Genomic DNA, 21245 nt, shown 5'->3' on the forward strand with positions numbered 1-21245 from the left:
CGTTTTGTGCTTTATGTGTCGGTGGAAACGCAGAAGCACCGATCAGCCTTCCTGCCCTCCAGCTCTTTCTCACCTTCCTGCGACGCACCTCACATCTTTCTCCACGTTAAGCTAAATTGAGCACAGATGCCTCTCCGTTTCATGTTGCTTAAAAAAAACCCTCTGAACACCAGACCTGCTTTTATAGAAGAAAAATGCTGCTAATTAGCTTACCCCCCACCCCAGCGCGATGTCTGCGGGTGTGTTTGTTGTAATTGCGCTTAAGCTTCTTCAGATGTTAAGACCTAATTGTGAGGTGATGACAAAATGTTATTTACGCTGCGTGTTTACACCAGGGTTTTTCTATAAAACTGTCTTGGATCCGACTTTTACGCCAAACGGCAAATTTGTAAATTTTACGGTCCTTCATCTGCCGTAGATTTATGCTTCGAGTTTGATTTGCCTCCATCTTTCAGGGTACAAACTGTTGACCTGAGTTGTTTTCCCAGCTCCTGTACACTTCCTCCTCCTGTGGCAAACACACACACACACATTTTGAGTAACGCAGACACACACCAGGTTGCCGGCTGGCCTCTGGAGCCCTCAGGGTGTGTGTGTGTGTGTGTGTGTGTGTGTTGGAGTGGGGTTGTTTTCCAAGCTACATTTTGCTGCCACATGGATGTAGAGTGGTTTAGTATGTCTGCCTGGCAGACCGGCCGACACACACACACACACACACACACACACACACGGTTTAATTCAAAGGGAGTTCCTCAGGCAGCCAGACAAGGCTCCCTTTCAGATACAGCGTTAGATTGGAGCGATTGTGCGTCTGCGTGCATTATGTGCGTTTCTCCGCTCGGTTTGTCTTTCCACCGCCTCGACCCGCATATTTCTGAAACCGAAGGTTTTCAACTGTCACATTCTGCGCTGGAAAGTGGGGGAAAAAAAACACCAAAACGTTGCACTGAAATAATCCGTGCCAGGGGTGTGGTCTGGATGACATTTAACTCCAAGGTGAGACGTGTCACTTCGCCAAATTTTGGTTTAAAAAAAAAAAAAGAAACAACTCTTACATGTTCACACAAATAGAGAAACTCATGGAAAGTCATGACGTAACGAAATGTGCAAACGTCCAGCTCTTTTTTTCTTTTTTAACGCTGATTGCGGAGGCAGCGACACGGTTTCCCTCCAAACGTCAGCGAAGCGAGGGAAGCTCTCCACTGTAAACACTCGATCCGTTTTCATAAAATAAACCTCCAAGAAACCAAAATTACCACCGCAGCATTACGGCTGATTTTAACCGGCGAGAGGCGGAAAGCTCTGATGTGAGCTGAGGACCATAAGGAGGTTTTTCCTAATGATGGCAGGCGAAGAAGTGTCAAAGCTTTTTGTTTTTTGGCTTTCTTTGTCAACATGTTGCTTAGCAACGAGGAGACGTACACGCCGGCGGTGGAGACAGGATTAATACAACCTTACGGTTCTTTAACTGCGTAATTTTAAAATAATTATTCAACTTTTTTGTTCTTTTCTTTGCTGTTCTGCGTTTTCAACAGTATAAAATAATAAAAGTAGTTTATCCGTTACGACCGTCTGCGAAAACAAGCTGCAGTCCTACAGAACGCTAGCAAATATCAAAGCAAACGCAAATAAAAACACGTTGTTGTATTAAGTTTACGTAAACATTGTATTTTTTAAAACAAATTTAAAGGAACTGGTGGCATTTTTCTTAGACGAAAGCAAAAACTGAGATTTTAGTCATTTATTGCAATTTTATATAAAAGATTAAAAATAAATAAACCCATCTACGTAACAATACAACGTTGTGCGATTTTAATTATTTAAATTGGAGCGTACATGTGCATACGGTAAAATTGTCTTTTGTTTAATTCACTTAAAATTCTTTGGTCAAACATTTTTCATTGCTGCATTTCTTCCTTCCTGCTCTTCTATTATCGCCAAAACGTTATTTTAAAAAATAAAACTATATTATTGGGACTGGCAGCCTTAACCACAGGAATCCAGGCACAGTTAAAATAACGTAACATTAAATAACATTTATTTCACTTTCATTAACACAAAATGTAAAGATTCACACTTTCAGAGAAAACGCTGCTAAAATAAATTTACCTCAGATTAAAATCAGCATTTTGAATTTGTGTCATAAAATATTTAATTTATTAATTATTGTAACTTTATGGATGCAATATTTGATGGATATTCCAAAGTTTATCATATGAATAAATTGAAATATTTTGGTAAACAACAATAATTTCCCAACCACATTTACCTTTAATATAAGAATAAACTAAAAAAGTACACAAAATATTTCCAGAGAAAATGTTTTATGCTTTTTCTCTAAGTCAGGTTCTGATCTCTTCTTTGAATATTCAAACAACAATATAATTGATAAATAAATTAAAGGAAAGCGCGTTTAGTGTTGCACTTCTTTATGTAAAAAATCAGATACGGGCACCATTAATTGTGTTTTTAAAGAGTGCAAAATAAATGCATGTCCTCCTCTGACATTTTCCACCCAGCAGTGTGCAATAAAATGAAGGGAATACCAAATCCAGTTTTTCTTTGTAAAATGAAACACTTTCCCTCCGTTTCCCTTGAGCTGCCGACTAACTGTAAAGTGAGAATAAACCCGGCGCCGGTGACTGAAACTGCACCCCAAGGCGTGGCTGGAGCCGGGTTACATCAGGTTTTTGTCCAGGTTAAAGCTTTCATACTCTCACTAAAACACTTTTCTATCTAAAGGCCGTCCTTGCAACCTGTGGTGTTCGCCTTCATTCACTTCCTTTTATTATTTCAACCTGATTTATTCGGGTATTTTACAAAAACCTCAACAAACACGAGACAAATCGGCGTCTCTCTGATGAATCTCACCCAAATAAAACGTTTGGGTCCTGAAATCAGCAGAAGCTTCCTGACCAGCTCCATCCCAGACATTCCCATCAAATATCCAAGTTTTCCTTGTTGCACACCAACAGACTCGCTCACGCTGTCCCGGCTCGCTAACCCGCCGGCCGAGCTAAAAATACCCCCGTCTGTACTGTTGGGGTTGGCCTGGGGGCGAACCTGGGCCGGGGCTTATAAATGTGCTCTTTGTAGCGCAGTGGAAATGTCCAACAAATGACTCTTTTATTAGGGCAAGACAAAAAAACACAGCTAATTATGTTTGCTCTGATCACACACACTCTCGTGTGCGAGGAGAGAGGGAGGAAAAGTTCACATTTAAGGTATTAGAGAGAGAGACTGATAAGAAAACAGCAAAGTAGAGCTAAAAAACCTTCTGCTTGTCCTGTAAAACCTGAAATGAAGCCATGAATTACTAAATTAGCATCAAAGTACAGCTTTATGATTCACTGTTTTATTATGTACGTGATTTACATTCACTGAAATCAGTTAAAAAATTCAGTAAAAATTTCACAGAATCAGTTGGTTCTTGTTTACTTTTTAAGGTAATGAACTTCCTAGGGTCCGTCATTAAACACACAGCAATAAAAATTAATTATATTTCATACAAAAAGTTGATAAATTCATAAAATATACAATAATCAACAGTTTCTGTGACTTTTGTTCTGCTTTAATTAGAGTTAATGGCGTAGCTCCATGTTTTTACAGTGACATTATTTAAAATAAATGAATTAAACTGTTTTTTGTAACCTCATCCTCTGTCGTCCGTCTGATTGGTTGTCCTTCATCGCCTGTTAAAGCTGCGGTTAGCCGGTTGGCTAGCCAGTTGACGTTGGATTAAAAACGACCAATCTCAGCCGATCAGAGGCGGATGAAGGCGAGCGGCTGCCAGGTCCGGTCTCAAACTAATCCAACCGCTCCGCTCACTTTCTGATGAAAATGTTTGATATCGACGTTTCTTAAAGTTTAAACTTTTGAACGTCTTGGTCAAAGAACAAAACCAGTTTATTTACTGAGACTGCTTGCCTGCCAAGGAGGCTCTTAAAAAATAAATTAAATAACAGCTGAACGACTTTGTGACTCCATACGTGAGACGAGCATCAACAAAAAACATCCGCAGGATGTTAAACTATTCAGCACATATTCTACGTCAAATTCAGCAAATAAAATATCAATATTAACTCGCTTTCTGTTCTTTTTTACCGTTGGTAAACTCTACATGTTCTCACATTCAGATCAATCATATTTTGGTAAATTCACAACATTACAAAGAGGTAAATCAAATTAAATGCTATTTTACAAATCAAACTGATGGAAACTGATGTTAGTTTTAGCTGAACAACGGGTGACCAAACGCCACATTTTCCCAAACAAAATTGACAATAATTGGGTTTTTCCTGACAGTCTGAAAAAACACAACTTATAACGGGAAAATGTCTTTTCATTTTTTATTTACGTGAAACAAGCTTATACGTCTTACCAAAAAGCTACTTTTTTATGTCAGCTTTGTCAAACTTCAGGTGTCCAAAGATAGAAATTAGACGAAGATAAGTGATAAAATTTGTTGTTTTCTGACTGTATTACTGTGCTGGTGTGAAATTATACCTGAAAAAATAAAAATAAAATAAGGGAGGACCTGACTTTATTTTACGTTTTGTTTGAGAACCACTGAAAGAAAACTACCTTTAAATTAAATTTTTATTAATTTGCATTATAGTACTTGAAGCTTCACGTTTGCAATAATTGTAAACACAAAAAGCCAAAACCAACTTAATACGGGAAAATAAGTAGTTTTTTAATCTATATTTGAAAATTTACTTAAGATATGCTGCAATATCCTGAAAAAATTTAATTTTAAGTTAATTTTGCCTAATTTCAAATGTACTAAGATAGAAACTAAGTAAACATACTTGGTAAAATTTTGTGTTTTTACAATATGTTACTGATCTGGTGTGAAACTCCATCTGAAAGTGAACAAAACCAAGACAGGACTGGACCAGGTTTGATTTGGTTTTTGTTTGATTTTATGAAAATCCACTGGAAAGTTACAAAAAACACTCATTTATTAGTCAGACTGCGCCACATCTATTTATTTTTTTGCTATAAAAATCAGATTGTTATCAAAGGTTTGGCGTTAGGTGAAAGTGAAGATCGAGATGTTTGTCAGCGGCGAAAGTCGGCGACCGAGCAGGTGAGCGAAACGCACCAAGCCGAAAAACGTTCCCGCAGAAATCGCAGGAACTGAACTCCCTCGAAAGCCAGGAGGCTCAACTGGCAGGTGGATCCAAAGCCGGCGATCTCCACGGTTACGTCTAAAATAAAGGTTAAAAATGAAAAAGTGAAACGGCAGCGAGAGCGGAGGAGAACAAGAGAGAGGAAACGAGGTCAAAGGCACCGAGGGAATTCCTCGTCTCTTTTCAGCCGTCAATCATTCAGCCGGTGCCAGAGATACCGAGGATCCAGTGTGAGGGCTTTTATGTGTGAGTGATTGTGTGTTTGAATGGGGCGATAGGTCCTCGACTTGACAATGAACCCCGTCCCTTTGCGGTCACGCCACCGCATCAGGGAGACCCGGAGGGAGGAGGAGGAGGAGGAACAAGATGAGAGAAAGCGAAGAGGGAAGGAAACCGAAGAGAGGAGAGGAGGGGGGGAGCGAAGAGCCAAAAACGGAGGCAGAGAAAGCAGGCGCAGAGCGTGGCAGTGCAGGCAGAGAGATGGGACGGGCCCTCGTTTTTTTAAACAGGACGGATTAAACGGGGGGAGCGGGAGGTTTTAGATGGTTCAGCCAGAAAACACGAAGAATGGCGAAGGAGCTGGAGAGACACGGAGGGGGAGGCAGGGCTGGCCCCTGACCCGGGGACATTATAGAAAGGGAGATTATGGTTGTTCAAAACTCTCTAAGCGCTAACCCCAGGACCCCAGCTAATACCCAGACACACACACACACACACACACACACACACACACACACACACACACAGACGTTTCCCTGCCTCAGTACAAACAGAGCGGATCTCAGATATGTTCACACTGCAAAAACACAAAATCTTACCAAGTATGTTTGATCTGGTTCCTGGTGCAAATACCTTAGTATGTTTGAAATAAGACAAAACTAACCTACAGATGACCTTTAATCAAGATGTAGGAACTTCTTTATGTCAGTAATCCCTTAATATTGATGAAAACATTCTAGTTCTATTGGCAAATTATTCACTTTAAATGGGGAAAATGTTTCGTTATAAGTGAAAATAATCTGCCAATGGAACCGAAACTTTTTCACCAATGTTAAGGAATAATTATTGATCTAAAATAAACTCCTTTTTATTGGAGGAAAATTAGTTGTAAGTTAGTTTCGTCTCATTTAATTGTATCCAAATATTTGCACTAGAAACCAAACCAGAATACTTGGTAATATTTTGGTTTTTTGCAGTGCAGAAGGTTTTGTTGCACATCCAAATAAAAACAAATGTTATTAATCTTGTTTGTTCCTCGCTATCAGGGTGTCCAAACTTTTTCTCTCAAGGGCCAATAAAAAATATCAATTTTAGGAATTGAAAACATCAAAAATAGAAAATGGATGGATGGATGTTATTTGTTATGCGTTTTCCAGACACATAGTGCCATTGTATAGCACAATCAAATAAATATGTTAACTTCTGTTATTATAAAAATGGCATATAGATCAAATATGACCTTGAAATTGGGCCTTTGTCTCTTTAGGAAGTCATCACAAAATTGTGCATCTGTTAAACACTTTAGCAACGTTTTTACCAACGTTTTACTGAGAAGTAGCTGCTCTAATGAGCTCAGCAGATGCGTAGTTCAACCAGGTGTTTGCTAATTGCTGCTGGCTAGTCTGAAGGAGCAGCTCTGTGAGGGGTAAGCTTAGAAACTGCAGCTCTGAGGAGGAGCTGTGCCTTGAAGGCGGGGCTACGTCCACCCAGGCGTTTTGCACGGCTGAATGGTTGCCATGGAGATTAAAAGATTTCACAAGGCAACACTCCAGGTACATTTTTGATGTAACATTATAACATGGCATAAAGCCAATTTTATCAATTAATCGTATTGAATCAATTATTGAAATATTCTTCAATTAATTTAGTTGTTTTAATCGTTAGCTGGTGTATACAGACTCAAAAAAGGCCTTTTATTGAAAAAAATCCACATATTGAGAGCAGTAATGAAAGGCTAAAGACACAAAACACCAGGAAGACACTTTGATTTTTGTCTTCATCGACATTTGTGCATTCATAAAGAGCATAAAGATACCATCCAATATACAGCCAGTCCTGTTTGGGCCACTTTAACCCAACTTTGAGATGCAGACCAAACATGCGAAATATCTCGGTCTTGGTTCAGTTGAAATGAACTCTGGTGCGGTTCAAATGTATATGTGAACACCAACCAGACTGTAGAACACTCCAAAAGCAGATAATGGACTATAGTGCAGTGCATTCTGGGTAAATACAACCAAAACAAACGTGAGAGTAGTGCTAGTGGGTTAAATAGTTCATGGACTTTTAGAAACAACAAAATCAGCTAAAATCTGACGTTTTTGTCCACATTTTGTGAAGGAAATTGCGCTCATGTCTTCTTCAGAGGTTTTTGTGTTGTTTCCTTGAGTGGTTCTTATTGCAGCGCCACCACAGGCGAGGAGGGGAACTGTTTTTTTCACCACATCATCTGAAAATGTAATAAACGTGCAATTTTAGTCCCCAATTCAACCAAGTCTATTGGACTATCAGGTGTGAAAAAACCTTTAAACCAATTATCTACATAATTTAACAGTATAAACCCCATGTAGCTAAAGTCAAAGTGATGGGAAAACTTCACCATGAGTCTCTTTTTGGGCGTATTTGTGGTTGTTTTGTTGACCGAAGGACCGAAAGACACCCGCTTTATCCTTTAAGCTTTTCACACACAAAGTTTGTAAGCGATAAACGTGCAGCCACCTCTCTTTCACACACCTACACACTCACTCGATGAGGGGAGGGGGATTAACACTGGCCGCTATAGTCGGCCCAGGACAAGAGTGTTGAAGGAGGGAGCAGTGTGTTCTTGGGGTGAAAGCAGGGGCAGGGGAGACCGCTGCCAGAACCTCACGCTAATCTACAAGAGGAGGACAGCGAGGTCGCATGGACCTAGAGACGGACAGAAAGTGGCTTAAACGTATAGATTTAACACTTTCTGCCACAAACCAGTGGACTAGTTTAACATTGGGGAAACTGATAATGAGGATGAAAACATGAGGATGAAAACATGAGGACGAAAACATAGACGACGGGGGTGAAAAGTCACATTTAGAGAATCGGATTGTGAGGCGACAGGAAAATCTTTTAAAAACACTCACATGTTGGAGAGACTGACAAATTCGTAACGAAAGATCGAAACGACGCAAAACCAGTCGAACGACGGAAGTAACGGTAAAGCACTGAGAATGCGGCTGAATCTTAACGTTTACACACGAATGTTATTTTTTTGGATGTGTGTTTTGACAAAAACTACAAGAAAAGTTGGATTGGACGCTTTGAAAGTTTACGTGACGGCTGAGGAAGAGTCCTTGGAGGTTCGGGGATCCTGCCTTGAATGTTAACACGCGAAGGGACGCCCCTCGTTTCATGAGCTACGAATCTCTGCACAAGAAAAACACAAACTAACCAGGTCCCTGGTCCGCTCATATTTAAAACTGGCATGTATTTCCAGACCCAAATGTTTTTAAAATCTTTATATTTTTGTTCCAGTTTTGAATAAATATGTGCAAAATTTACAGCAGATATTTGCAAAATGTGAGATTTTTAATTATTCAGTTCCAAAAAGAATCCAAAACTAAAGGAAAATGTATAAAATGTGCTTTTCCAACAAGTCAGTGGTTTACAGGTAACCTCCTGATGAATTTACACTGGACGTTTAGTCTTTAAATGATAACCTCTGAACCCAAAGATGTCTTCGTTTTACATAAAAACAGCACAAAATGTAAAAAGATTCAGATATTTATCACCTCAGCAACAGGACAAGAAATACAGTCTGGACCTAGCATTTTTTTACAAGATTATTATCAGAATGATGAATAAAAAACCCAGTTTCACTGTATTTACTTTAAAGTTTCTGACAGAAATATACATTAATCTTTCTTTGAGAGAAATATAGCTGTAAAATAATAAATGCTGAGTTTTAGTTGTTTTTACTGTACTTGTACTCTATTTTTATACATAAAATATAGAACAAATTTCCACAAAATTAAGTTTCTTCAGATATTTAGTAGGCGTAATATTTTATCTCTTTGTTCTTTGCTTTAATACCAATATTTGCTGATTACTTAGTCAGGCTATCTGCTCTGGTAGCTTACTAACTTTACGTTTTAAATTGTAATAAGTAGTTTGTTGGGTTTTTTTCATGTGAAATATTTCCAGCATAATTTCTCCTGTTTTGTATGTAAGGAGTAAGTTTATTTGAGCTAATTTTGGTCTCTAATTAAATAACTATTAAGGTATTTTGTGCACATTTTTTTGCTTTTCTGCTTGTTTTGAACAGTAGCTTTACCAAACATTGGTGCCCTTTAATACCAGTAGATGCTTCAGATTACAAACATATTTCCAAGCTCCACTTTCTCTGTGAATAACGTTCCAGACCTGGAAGACAAAAACAAATCCTAACTTTTCCAGACTGTGGATGTGGATTCTGCATCATCATGCATTATGTTTTGGGGATGTTTTATGACTTCATGAGATTCCTGCCTTGGGTTTTTGTGTGTATAACCGCAGTCATACAGCACACAGCGAGCTGCACCGCAGTAATGGAAAATACTATAGATGAAGCCACCGGGCCTCACAATGCTCGCTCTGTCTGAGCCGCTTAAGGCACAACCCTCTGAAAACCTCTGAAGAAGTCGACTGGATGGATTTCTGGGGGTTTTGTCATGACTGTCGGTACAGTAGAGACTTTGTGGTTTTTCTAAAGAACAGAAAATATGTTCTAACAGTTTGTTATTTCATGGATTCACTGTCGAACCAAGCTGACTTTCATTTCCACCAGATGATCGCGAATATTTGGGCTCAAACGTCTTAAAATCCTATAAAAATGCTTTAATTTTAATCTGACGTTACGGTTTTAATACAATAACACATTATAGTGCAATATTACGTCAAATAGGCTAAGTATTAATAATTTGAACTGAAATGAAACTTTGTTTTGGGCCTGAAAAACTCTTAACCCTTTTCTTTTTGTGTGTTTACATTACTGTAACACTAAATGTAGCATAAAAACTAATCTGTTCATCAGGAGTTTTAAAATACAATCTGGAGATCAGGAAAACCTGATCTTAGAAAATAAATAAAACTTCTGACATCAACTGTTGGTATAACTTTTACTGATAAGTCAAATATGAAGAAGAATTAACGTAATATTTTGTCATTTCTTTTAAAATTCAAGGCATATTTAAATTTGTTGACCATTTCTGTTCCTTCAGACACTTTTAAATCCCCGTTAGTTTAGTGCCAACGTCGGCCAGAGCTGTTTATCCTGTCCGTTTAGTGGATGTGCAAAAAATCAACAACAGATAGGAAATTGTCTGGGCCGCCCCCGGACTTTAAGCCACCCTGGGCAGTGATCCATGTCAGCTGTATCTAAAACCACAAATGGCTACTTAATACATTTTAGCATATAACGTATTTAACGTAATTAAACTTTTAGCTTAGTGACGTTTTTTCAGTGTTTATTCTTTATCCTAGATCCAAAATAGTTTCTGATTCTTTATCACTGATCAGCTCAATAATTTAACTTGAAGTGAAATAAAAATTTGACTCCAAACTTATGATTAGGATCATGATTACAATCATATTTTACAAGGATTTATAAAAGCTTTAAAAAAAATAACACTTAAAAGGTGTGTAGATGTGACTTTGAACTGAAGCTTGGACTCAGTTTATATTTAAGAAGATTTAAATTAAAAAAAAGTCAAAAGCGTCTCAAAAACAGCCAAGATGTTTGATTTTTAAAACTGTTTCCCTGATGTTTAGCGTAGAGCTGACAGCAGGTGCAGGATACGAAGGACTTCGTGTGAAGAGCGCGTTTGGTCTGGGCGGCGGTTGTTAACCTGCACACTATAATTTACACTTCATCACCGTCAATCTGACGGGATTAGAGGAAAGATGGATGACAGATTAAAAGCTGTCGCTGTTGCAGTTTGTGCATAAAAACAAGCTGTGCGAAAATATTGTGTCTGTTATTCAAAAACATAAACCACGAATAAACACGTGTTTCAATAGATATCAAAATGTGAGATTCTGTAAATGAAGAAAAAACAAATAATTGTTCCTGATTCACCAAGAACTTAGTTTTTTTAACTTAGTTATTATTTTTTAAAAATTGTAAGAATACATGTCTTTAAAAAAAAATATGGAGCATTTTTGCACATTAGTGACACCTTGTGGAAGCATAAAGTATTCACTGTTAAGTTTATTTGGACTGATTAATCATAAACTGTTTCAGGAAATGTTCACGTCTGATTATCCTCTAAATGTTTTTATATTACCATTAGATTCCTAAGTGCGCCCCCTATAGGTGGGAAAAATGAATTACTGATCAAAATCAGGCATTTTGAAAATCAAAAACATTTTTCGATCAATGACACATGAATTTTGAGTTTTAATAAATAGGTTTTATGCTATTTTTTGTCTCATTAGGAGCATTTTTTATATTTATTGAAATACCAAAACAATTAAAAGACATTTTGTCCAAATTAGAGGTGGCGATGTGGACTTAAAGTTATATCACGATATTTTGTGCTATTATTGTGATAACGATAAAAGTGACAAAAAGAACCATTTATTACTTCTCTTGAGGAACATGGCCACTTGTAATACTTTTTTAGGACACAATCACTAAAAAAGCCTGATTTGTATCATTAAACTGCAAACACTAACTGCATTTAATCATATTTTCAAATCAATCAATATTTATTGGTACTTTCATTGAACAAACTGGACAAAATAGTAAAACTAACAATACGGATATTTTGGGGGTGAGAGTTAAACATTAATTTAAATTTATCGTGATAATAAATTGGAATTCTTTTGATAAGAAATGTATCACAATACAATAAAAGTCGACCTCTAGTCCTAATGCACTTGTATTATTTTTCTTTTTATATATAATTGCAAAGGTTGATATATTATTATTTTTATCTGCTATATAAACTAAACACACATTATTTTATTTTCTCACTCTTGCTTTATTTTCCCAGGTTTATTAAATGCCAACACTGTTAGTTAAAGCCGCCGGACGCTTTGGGTCCTTTTTATGAATTAATTAATTAAATTAAAAGCAAAAATCTAGATGAGTAGTTTGTGTTGCACCTTGCATTTTCTATTTTTGAAAGGAAAAGGAAAAATTTCCCCCCCAACATTGTTTGTAAATCTGTATCTGCATGCTAGCCAAACCTAGGCTAGTCTCGGCCGGCCAAAATCACTCAGAGGGCCGTAAATGGCCCCCGGACCGCACTTTGTATTTGAAGTAATCACATCTGGAATGGTCTAGATTGTTGTTATTTCTTCTTGCTGTTTTGTGTGCATAAATGTGCCGGTGTAGGTAAGTGATTCTCTGCTCTGTGTGTGTCCTCCCTCAGTAGCTTGGCACCGTCCATTCAGAAAGCTCCGGCTCCTAATGAGAGCAGACAGATCCTTGGCAGAGTGGCCGCGCCGCTATTTCTAACTGCAGATCGCTTTAAAATGGATCAGCCACAGAAATATGTAGCTGTGTGTGTGACGAGGTAAAAATATATACACTGTACACACACGTTTAGACACTTAAGTGTTTATGTTGGAGTCCTGAACGAGGTGCCAGGGGACGCCAGGCGAGAGCGCGGCAGAACAAAAGAGGATGTGAGTTGAGAAAAGAAAATAATCTCGAACCGGTCGATTTGTATCGGGAGAGATTTAAAGCCCTCGCTGTTACCTCGGGACGCGCGGCTACAGAGCCGCCACTTGTTCATTGATGTAAACAAACACCCCGCTGTAATTCTTCATAGCGAGTTTCAGCTCAATGTTTGGCCGCCCGGTGCACAAATGAACTATTTTGGTTCCCCGTTAACCCACCAGCAGTGCTGTTTTTGGCTGAAAAGCTCAGCAGAAACTAAACAAATACGGATAGAAAATAACTGCTGGAACATAGAGTACGCAAAGAGCAACACCCGACCAAAAACGGGACCAAAACATGGGAATCCTGGGCTAAAACGACCCAGTCGGGTCAAAGAACATCACTGAACGCAAAAATATGTAATTACTACTTTAAAAACTCGTATCTGCTGCCCCCATGTGGCCAAAACTCATAGTAGCAACAAAAAAACTCAATCATTGCTAAAATCAGACATTCACACATTTTATTCTCAAAAATACGTTTGTAGTCTTGACAGTGGCACTCATTGTGAACTTAATGGAGGTCTAGCGCCCCCCGCAGGGAGAAACGGACCGAACAACTTGACTCGTATAACTGTAGAAAAGCATAAAAGCCTTTGTTGTAACAGCACAACCTTGGGATGTACTAGAATCGCTGCACTTCCTGTTTCAAACAGTAGGTGTCACCACTGAGCTACTACTACTTTTAGATACCTTTTCAAATCTTTAAAGGTTCTTCAGTTTTGTTCTCATTTTTTGTCTAATCTTGTTCATACTGATGTTTGTAAGCTGCTGCAGTCGAGTTCTACAGTCTTACAAACAAAAAAGTCCATATTTTATACATTATATATAGATTAAAAGCTGCTGAGTTACATTTACGTTTGAGAAATTCTTACTCTGGTTGTATTTCTGCTCTGACTTGGTTAGTTGTTTCTACAGCAACACCTGCTGGCCAAGAAGGAAACTGCAGCAACTGTAACATCTAAATTTTATGATTTATATCAGGAGCCAATGTAGCAAAACTACCACATTTTACTAAGTGGAGCTTTATTTGACACTGTATGATGAGTAAAAATGCATTTATTTGGTATTTTCCCAAAGCCAAATCGAAACTTTCAACAACTTTGTTTAGTAAAGATCCAGGTTGGCTGTTCTTATATGCTAACGTTAACGACTAAAGTAGGTTTCTAAACTCAAAAAAACAGCATTTCAGTTTACAAATACTGTATTTCAAGAACCTCTAAGAAATCGTTAAATTAGCTTTGGTCGGTTATTTATTTAAAAGTTGCTGATTATTCATACAGGAAATGGAGGTTGGAGGCGGTGCGACACCTATTGTGTTCTTGTGTGAAACAAGTAGAGATATTTTTTACACAACTTTACTTTGTTTTTTACATGATCTGTTCTCAGTTGCCGTTTCAAAGATAACGTCTCCTACCTGAATAAACTCTAATCGGTTTCTGTGTAAATAACGACTGAAAGGTTCCCACAAACCACTTTTACATTTTTGGTGTTAGAGTTTTAATGCGCTTTGATTTCAGCCTCCAGCTTCATCTAATCTGGATTTATAATAAATAAAGACCCAAAGAAATTAATCTGCTGCAGGTGCTAATAATCTCACTTTACAAAATCCTGACCTCCGGTGTTAAAGGAAAGTCTCTAAGCTTCACTTCAGGACAACTACGCGCCGTGGAACCGCTCTAAGAAAACAACAACATTTTGAAACGGAATAGACTCTTCCAACCATCTTTAGGTGAAAACAAAAATCGGTATTTTGCAGGAACTCAAGGCTGATCGGTGCATCTCTGATTTCACCTCAGGAAAAAAAAGAAAAAAGAAAAGTCTCCTGCAGAACCAGCGCCGCGGCCAACAATCTGGACTTTTCCACACTTTTCCAGCGCGTTTCGGAGACATTTGGACCTCATAAGCGCAGACACTCTCAGCCTCCTCCATCAGACTGACATACAAGCCCCCCTATCCCCTCCCGTCGCCGCTCCATAAACTTGGCCGTGGTCCTCGGCTGCATTCCGGGAACGCGTCTCCTCTCTCTCTCTTCTCTCTCTCTCTTCTCTCTCTTTCGGTGTCAGATGTTGCACCGACGGGAGCACCGCGAGTTCAAACCCCGCACGCTGCCGACGTGCCTCCGCGCGTCCCGGTGAACTTCGCTCATCATTATTTCTCCGATCCTCGCTATTATTACCGATACCCTCCTCCTCTTCCTCCTCCTCCAGCTTTACGTGTTCGCTCTGATCGGCTTTGCGGCTGGAGGCAAAGGATGCTCCAGCTCTTTAAAGTTGGGATTTTGGAGGATGGAGCTGCAGAAACTCATCATCTCCATGTAAACGCATTCCCGTCCTTTGAATCTGATGCATCTTTCAACATGACGCCAAGCTACAAACTTGACAAATTGGAGATAACTCCAACAACAAAAAAAATCAACTTTTAAGTCAAACTTCGCATCTAATGTGATTAATGCGTTTATCAGCACGAGTCCAGCTACAAACTTCACAAACCGGAGGAATCTCCAACAAATATGAGCTGCAAACTCGGGATAATTTCAAAGTAGTTTGAACTTTCCTGCCTCGGGTTATAGTGAAAAGCTTAGCGGGGAAAAATCAGACTAACTCATCAGTAACTTGATAACTTCACTAATTCTGACCAAATGGATAAGTGTAAAACGCAAAGTTCCCTCTGATCGGGTCGGAATCAAACGATCCCACCCGGGTCCAGGCTTACCTGCAGCAGCCAGTGGCAGGTCTCTCCGATGAACGGGAAGCCCATGGAGCCTTTGGGCATCGGCAGCTTGCAGTTCTTGTCCCGGGTGGCCGTCCACCGGAGCTGCCAGAGCTGCTGGGAGACGGCGACCAGCAGCGCCATGGACACCAGGCAGGCGGCCAGCGTGGCCAGAGCCGAGATCAAATCGAAGCTGTCGAACAGCATGATGAGGAGGATGACGAAGATGTTCAAAAAAATAAAGAAATAAAAGTCTGGGTCACAAGTTTTTGTTGATTTGTTGATTATTTTCTTGTGCGTAAAAAGCGCAGCGCCGATTTACGCACTCCAAACGCTCCTGGCGCGGGTTGATTTTCTTTTTTTTCTTTTTCTTTTTGCTTTGGGAATGAATGAACTGCGGAGGTGTGATATGGATTATGTTCTCTTTTTCTGATTGTTTTTTGGCGTCTCCAGAGCGCAAATCGCGGTTGTCTGAGTGGAGGAGACGCAGCAACAGGTGACGCTTTAATCTCAAACCTTCAGAGGAAAAAACAAAAATGAAATCACCGAAAGTCAGTTTGCTTTAATGATTTAAACATCTGGGGCTGGAGGCACACCTGGCTGGGGACGCTCCTGGTGTTTGAAAGTTCATTTTTGTGAGTTTCTGGGTTAAAAAATTGGAAGTATAAAGTAAAAAAAAAAATGTCTGGAAATTTGAGACAAATATTATTAATAATATTTAAAATAAAAAAAAAAACACGGGGAAAAAGGGAAGCCGAGCCTGGGGCCAAGAAAAGTTTAAACTTTTTTCTTTTTAAAACTTCTGGACTGGGATGGAAAAAGTTGCTTTAAATGGGGGGAAACTCTTCCAGGAACCGCGTGATTCAGATCCAAAACTCTTTTTGAAAAAATAAAAATCTGTATATTTGAAAAGGTTTACGCGCCTCAGTGCGTTGCAGTTGGAGACGTTTAAGATCCTTGAAGCTGCAGTGATGCGCAGGAGATGCTCCGTCCTGCTGCTGCTCTCTGTCTGCCGTCCTCTCTGCTTTCTGCGCACCTTTCTGTCTCTCCGAGCGTCTCTCTCTCTCTCTGCTGGCTGCACACACAAGTCACCCTCAGTGCGTGAGTGTGTGTGCGTGAAGAGTGTGTGTGCGTCCAGCCAGAGGCACCAATGAGTGTTTATATAGTGTGGAGGCAACTGGAAGGCGAATAGGCGGCCAAGGGCTCCCGTCGCCCCCCTCCAGCCCCAGACTCCCCTCCCATCTTCCCCCCCCCCCCTCTGCCCCCCCTCCCTCAGCTCCCGGAGACCCCCCCCCCCTCCCGTCAGAAACAGGAGGAGGAGGGGGCCGCTGTAAAGTGAGCAGCAAGCGGCGTAAGAGGAGAGGTGGAGAGGCTCGTGCTGGAGCTGGCGCGGCGCCAGCGGCTGAGGGGAGGAGGAGAGGGAGAAGCTGGGCTCCGTGCGGGACGTGCGCTCTCCTCATCCTTCTTGTGCTCCAGAGGCGGTCACCTGCGGCCGAAAACACGCAGCGCAATCCGCGGAGACGGGCGCAGAAAGGGGGTTTGCGCTGTGGGCGCCGTGCTAGAGGGGGCGCCACAAGTTGGTATGCTAAATCAATTAGTCATATGATAAATTAAAATGAACTCAATCGTTTCCATTTGGATGATTTATTGTTTTCTTTGTTTTTCCTGCTGAAAACTGGATGACAAACGTCTTCAGCCTGGTGTTTTGGTCTCAGATCTGTTTTTGAAGCAGAGTTTGGTTTACAGAAACTTCATTTCTCTTTGTTTATTTGATTTGTATATTTAAAATGTCTTCCAGTTCTGGTGCTAAATGTTCATTAGGTATTAAAGTTTATTAATCTGAGAACGTGTTCATTAATTATTATGCCACTATTACCATTATATTACTTTAAAAATGATGTGAAAACAACAATATTATTGTTTATTTCAATAATTTCTGGGACAATTTATCATCCATGCAGCCTACAGGGGGCGCCAAAACGATGGTGGAGAGACTATTTCTAGTCGTCATTTTCTGTTTTTGACAGCTGTTTGTGCATCAAAAACCTCTGGAGGCGTTTAGAACCTGACTGTTTAAACCTCAGACAGTATTTAGCTGCATGGAGACGCCATTTATTTTTCTTTTTGCCAGGAAGTCGGTCTGAGTGAAACTTTCCTCCTTCAGTAAGTCTCATCCAGTGAACATGGATCAATAGAGAATAAAGTTTATTACTCAGTAATCAGAGATAATTAAGAATACACTCTAGTTCATTTAAAGTAGATAAAGTCTTTATTGTTCTGTCAGGGTGAAATTCAGGTAAAACAGCAGCATCAGGTATAAAAAGCTCCTAAAGTGTTTAAAAATAATATATAAAAAACTAAATCAACAGTAACAAAAAGGCTTAATTTAGTTTATTTAAAACATATTCACTGTTCAAACAGCATGATATATATTTACAGTTTGAAAAGGAGGTAGGCAAAAATATAAACTTATTTATAGACTTTTGTTTTTGTTTAGAGTTAGCATAACTTAAACTCAATGTTTTGACCACTTTTGCTGAAAATAATTTAAAAAATATGGGGATTTGTTGATTTTGCATAGATTTCCACGATGAGGGAACTGTGACAAACAGAGGGGTTGGTTGATGTAACTTGGCCTCTGGAGTAGAGGGCCGCATAAAAAGCTTTGGTGGCCCAGATTTGGCCCCCGAGCCTTCAGTTTGACATCTGGTTTTAAAAAAGACATAATTATTAAATGTAGTTATTTCCTCAATAGCTAAATAACTTGGGCTCAAGGCGCCACTCCAGCAAGAACCGCCAACGTCGACACACATGGCTTTCCAGTGTCAAACTGGAGGCCCACGGGCCAAATCCGGCCCACCACAGCAAGTTATGTGGTCACAGAAATAGAATTCAAGATAACAGTGGCATACTTAATTACTGTTTTATCAGAATACTGAACATAAGGAAGAACTTCCTGATAGCTAAACATTAAGTTCAAGGAGTTAAAATTTGCCTCAGAGAAACTAATTAACTAACTGTCAGGTTTCTGGCTGGAGTACCCAGAGAGAACCACGTATGCACAGGAGAACATGCAGGAAAAAACAGGCTGGGATTCAAACCCAGAACCTTCTTAGTGCAAAGAAACGGTGCTAAAACTGCTCCAATGTGCAAAATCAAACAATTAATTCCAATGTTTTGTATCATCACCGATACATTTGGTGTTTATTTGTTTGCCATACTTCCCCAACCAAATGTTGAAACAAAATCCACCTATAATAAACTGAATCCATGACTCCTAATGTATCATAATTGATAAATTTTCACCTCAGTTTTTCTAGAAAACATTACAATTTAAGGTGAGGGTTTTGGTAACCTGTCTATGATCATAGCTTTATTCAAGAAATATGTTGGGACTTTACTAAAAAATTAATTAATTAATTTAAAAAATGTCTCTCCACTGGTAGTCTTGAGATGGCACACCAAAACCCAAACCAATAAAATAACTTCTACTTTTCTTTAAATATGCTGCGAAAGTTAAATATAAAATTTAGATCAAAATTAAAGAACAAAATGTTTTCGTAACAGTAAATTCACGTTTCCAAGTTTCAAGAAGCAGTTGATATATATTGGAATAAAAACTGTAGTTGTTCATTTTTTGACCTAAAATACTTGATCTACGAATCTTTTGAGAATAGCAACGTAAATAAATAACTACATAGATAAATAATTAACTTTCCTAAATTCATGCAGAAAATATTTTGTGTTTATTATAAAAATTCCCAAAAATTTATAGGATTTATAGGGTTGGGTGATGGGCCCCAAGGTCCCCCCACTTGGAGACACCCCTGAACTTTGGTCAAACTGAATTGTTATTAATAAATGGTTACTTTTAACACTTAAACACTGACAGTAGTTGGTTTTAAACACTTCAAACATCTCTCAGATTGTTCCTTTCTTTCTCTTCTTGACTTCATCACATCTAAAACCTGTCTGAATTATTTACTAAATAAAACTATTCTGACCCCCTTTTTAATTTTTTTTCCACAAAAAGATTAATATGTCACCAGAAACTTGAACCTGTGTGTCTGGTCTTCTTTTCTGTGAATCTGCTGATGAAGCAGATCTGTGCTCATCTCCAACACCGTAACAGCCGCTCACTCAGATGAGGCGTTTTGACATCATTTATTATATCTTAACTCATAACTTGTGTAGAAATGTTTTTTCCCTCCTTCATTTTTCCTTCCCAGAACAGAGGAAGAACCTGACCGGGGTTTCCTCATTTTCCTCGTTTCAAGTCTTTTCTTCATTTCGGCCCTCAGTCAGCAGCTCAGCGCTGCCGCCTAGCGGACATTGAGCTCACTGCAGTCACTCTGAAGAGTCATTTTTGTCTTATTGAGAGATTATTTCAAGTTCTCCATCAGCGTTATAATTTATTCTCATTCATCTTTCTCAGCCTTCAAACAGCGTCTTCAGCATTTTGGTCTCCTAATGAGATAAAACTCTTATTTCTGATGTTTGGTTTAAAGTAAATTAATGAAAGTAGGTCATAGACTCTGCAAGTATATATATATATATATATATATATATATATATATATATATATATATATATATATATATATATATATATATATATATATGATATATTCGTATGACTGCGTCTATTAAAAGTATTCACCTCCTTGAATGTTTATTGCTTTTAAAAATCCACAATGATCAACAAAAAAGCATTTTAAAATCAAAGTGAAAACTAATTTCTACAAAATAACAAATAAAAATCTGTCACCTAAAATAATTACATAAAAATCCATTTCAAGTCAAAATTTGGTCAATTTTTCTGACTAAACTGTTAAATTTCTGTCAGGATCAGGTGTGAACAGCCATTTTCTAGTCCTGCCACTAGTTCACTATCAGATTGAGGTTTGGGCTTTGACTGGGCCACTCCAGAAATGTCTTCAAACTCTGCAAAAACACAAAATGTTACCAAATGTTTTTGGTCTAGTTTCTATTGCATCTTAGTAAACTTGAAATAACACAAAACTAACTTATAAGTAACTTTTCCTTAAGATGCAGGAGCTTGTTTAAGCCAGCGATTCCTTAATATTGATGAAAATGATTATTTCACTGATTATAGCGCTTTTAATCAATATTAGTATTGATATTATTGACTTAAAACAAGCTCCTATTGTTCATTGAATGCCAGAGTTTCTGAAGTTTCCACAGCAGGGGTCCAAACTTTTTGCCCTTGAGGCCAAAACTGGTAAACTTTAAGTACTAATGGGCCACAAAATCCATTAAATTAGAAGTGCAAAAGTTAATTTATTGTAATTTTTTTGTACGTTTTCATTAAATTCGTCTGTTATTAAACATCTAAAACTTAAAATGGCTTTGGATTGTTGCCTTATTTAAAGAAAAACTAACAATTTCCTATTTTTTTTGGCTCATCAATTTTCTTCTATTTTGTGGGCAAATTTTTTTCTCTCTCTTGAATCAGGGGCCAAACAAAATCATGTCACGGACCACAAATGGCCCCCGAGCCACACTTTTGCCACGTTAGAGCTACTGTATTTGTAAAAATCAATGGACCAAATACATTGTTTGGTTGCTTTAGTTTTACGAGTCTTTACAACTACATATTTTCCTTTATAGAGTTAAAATTTATCTAAAGACACAAAGGACTTTCAGAGACAGTTTAGAAAAAGAACCAAATCAACCATTTCCGTCCAAGAGGTCAGACTTT

General features: G+C 38.6%; 1 protein-coding gene across 1 annotated transcript in view; it reads right to left on the bottom strand.

The window, feature by feature from the left end:
• cyp26b1 (cytochrome P450, family 26, subfamily b, polypeptide 1) overlaps positions 1–16684 on the bottom strand; it is a 37068-nt gene extending 20384 nt beyond the window's left edge. Inside the window, exon 1 of the mRNA XM_015049098.1 lies at positions 15528–16684. Coding sequence (XP_014904584.1) covers positions 15528–15731 — 204 coding nt within the window. The 5' untranslated portion in view covers positions 15732–16684. The remainder of the gene's footprint in view (positions 1–15527) is intronic.
• Between the last annotated feature and the right edge of the window lie 4561 nt (positions 16685–21245).

Source organism: Poecilia latipinna, unplaced genomic scaffold (assembly GCF_001443285.1).
Source record: "Poecilia latipinna isolate Pla-1442-1.1 unplaced genomic scaffold, P_latipinna-1.0 Scaffold926, whole genome shotgun sequence".
NCBI lineage: Eukaryota > Metazoa > Chordata > Actinopteri > Cyprinodontiformes > Poeciliidae > Poecilia > Poecilia latipinna.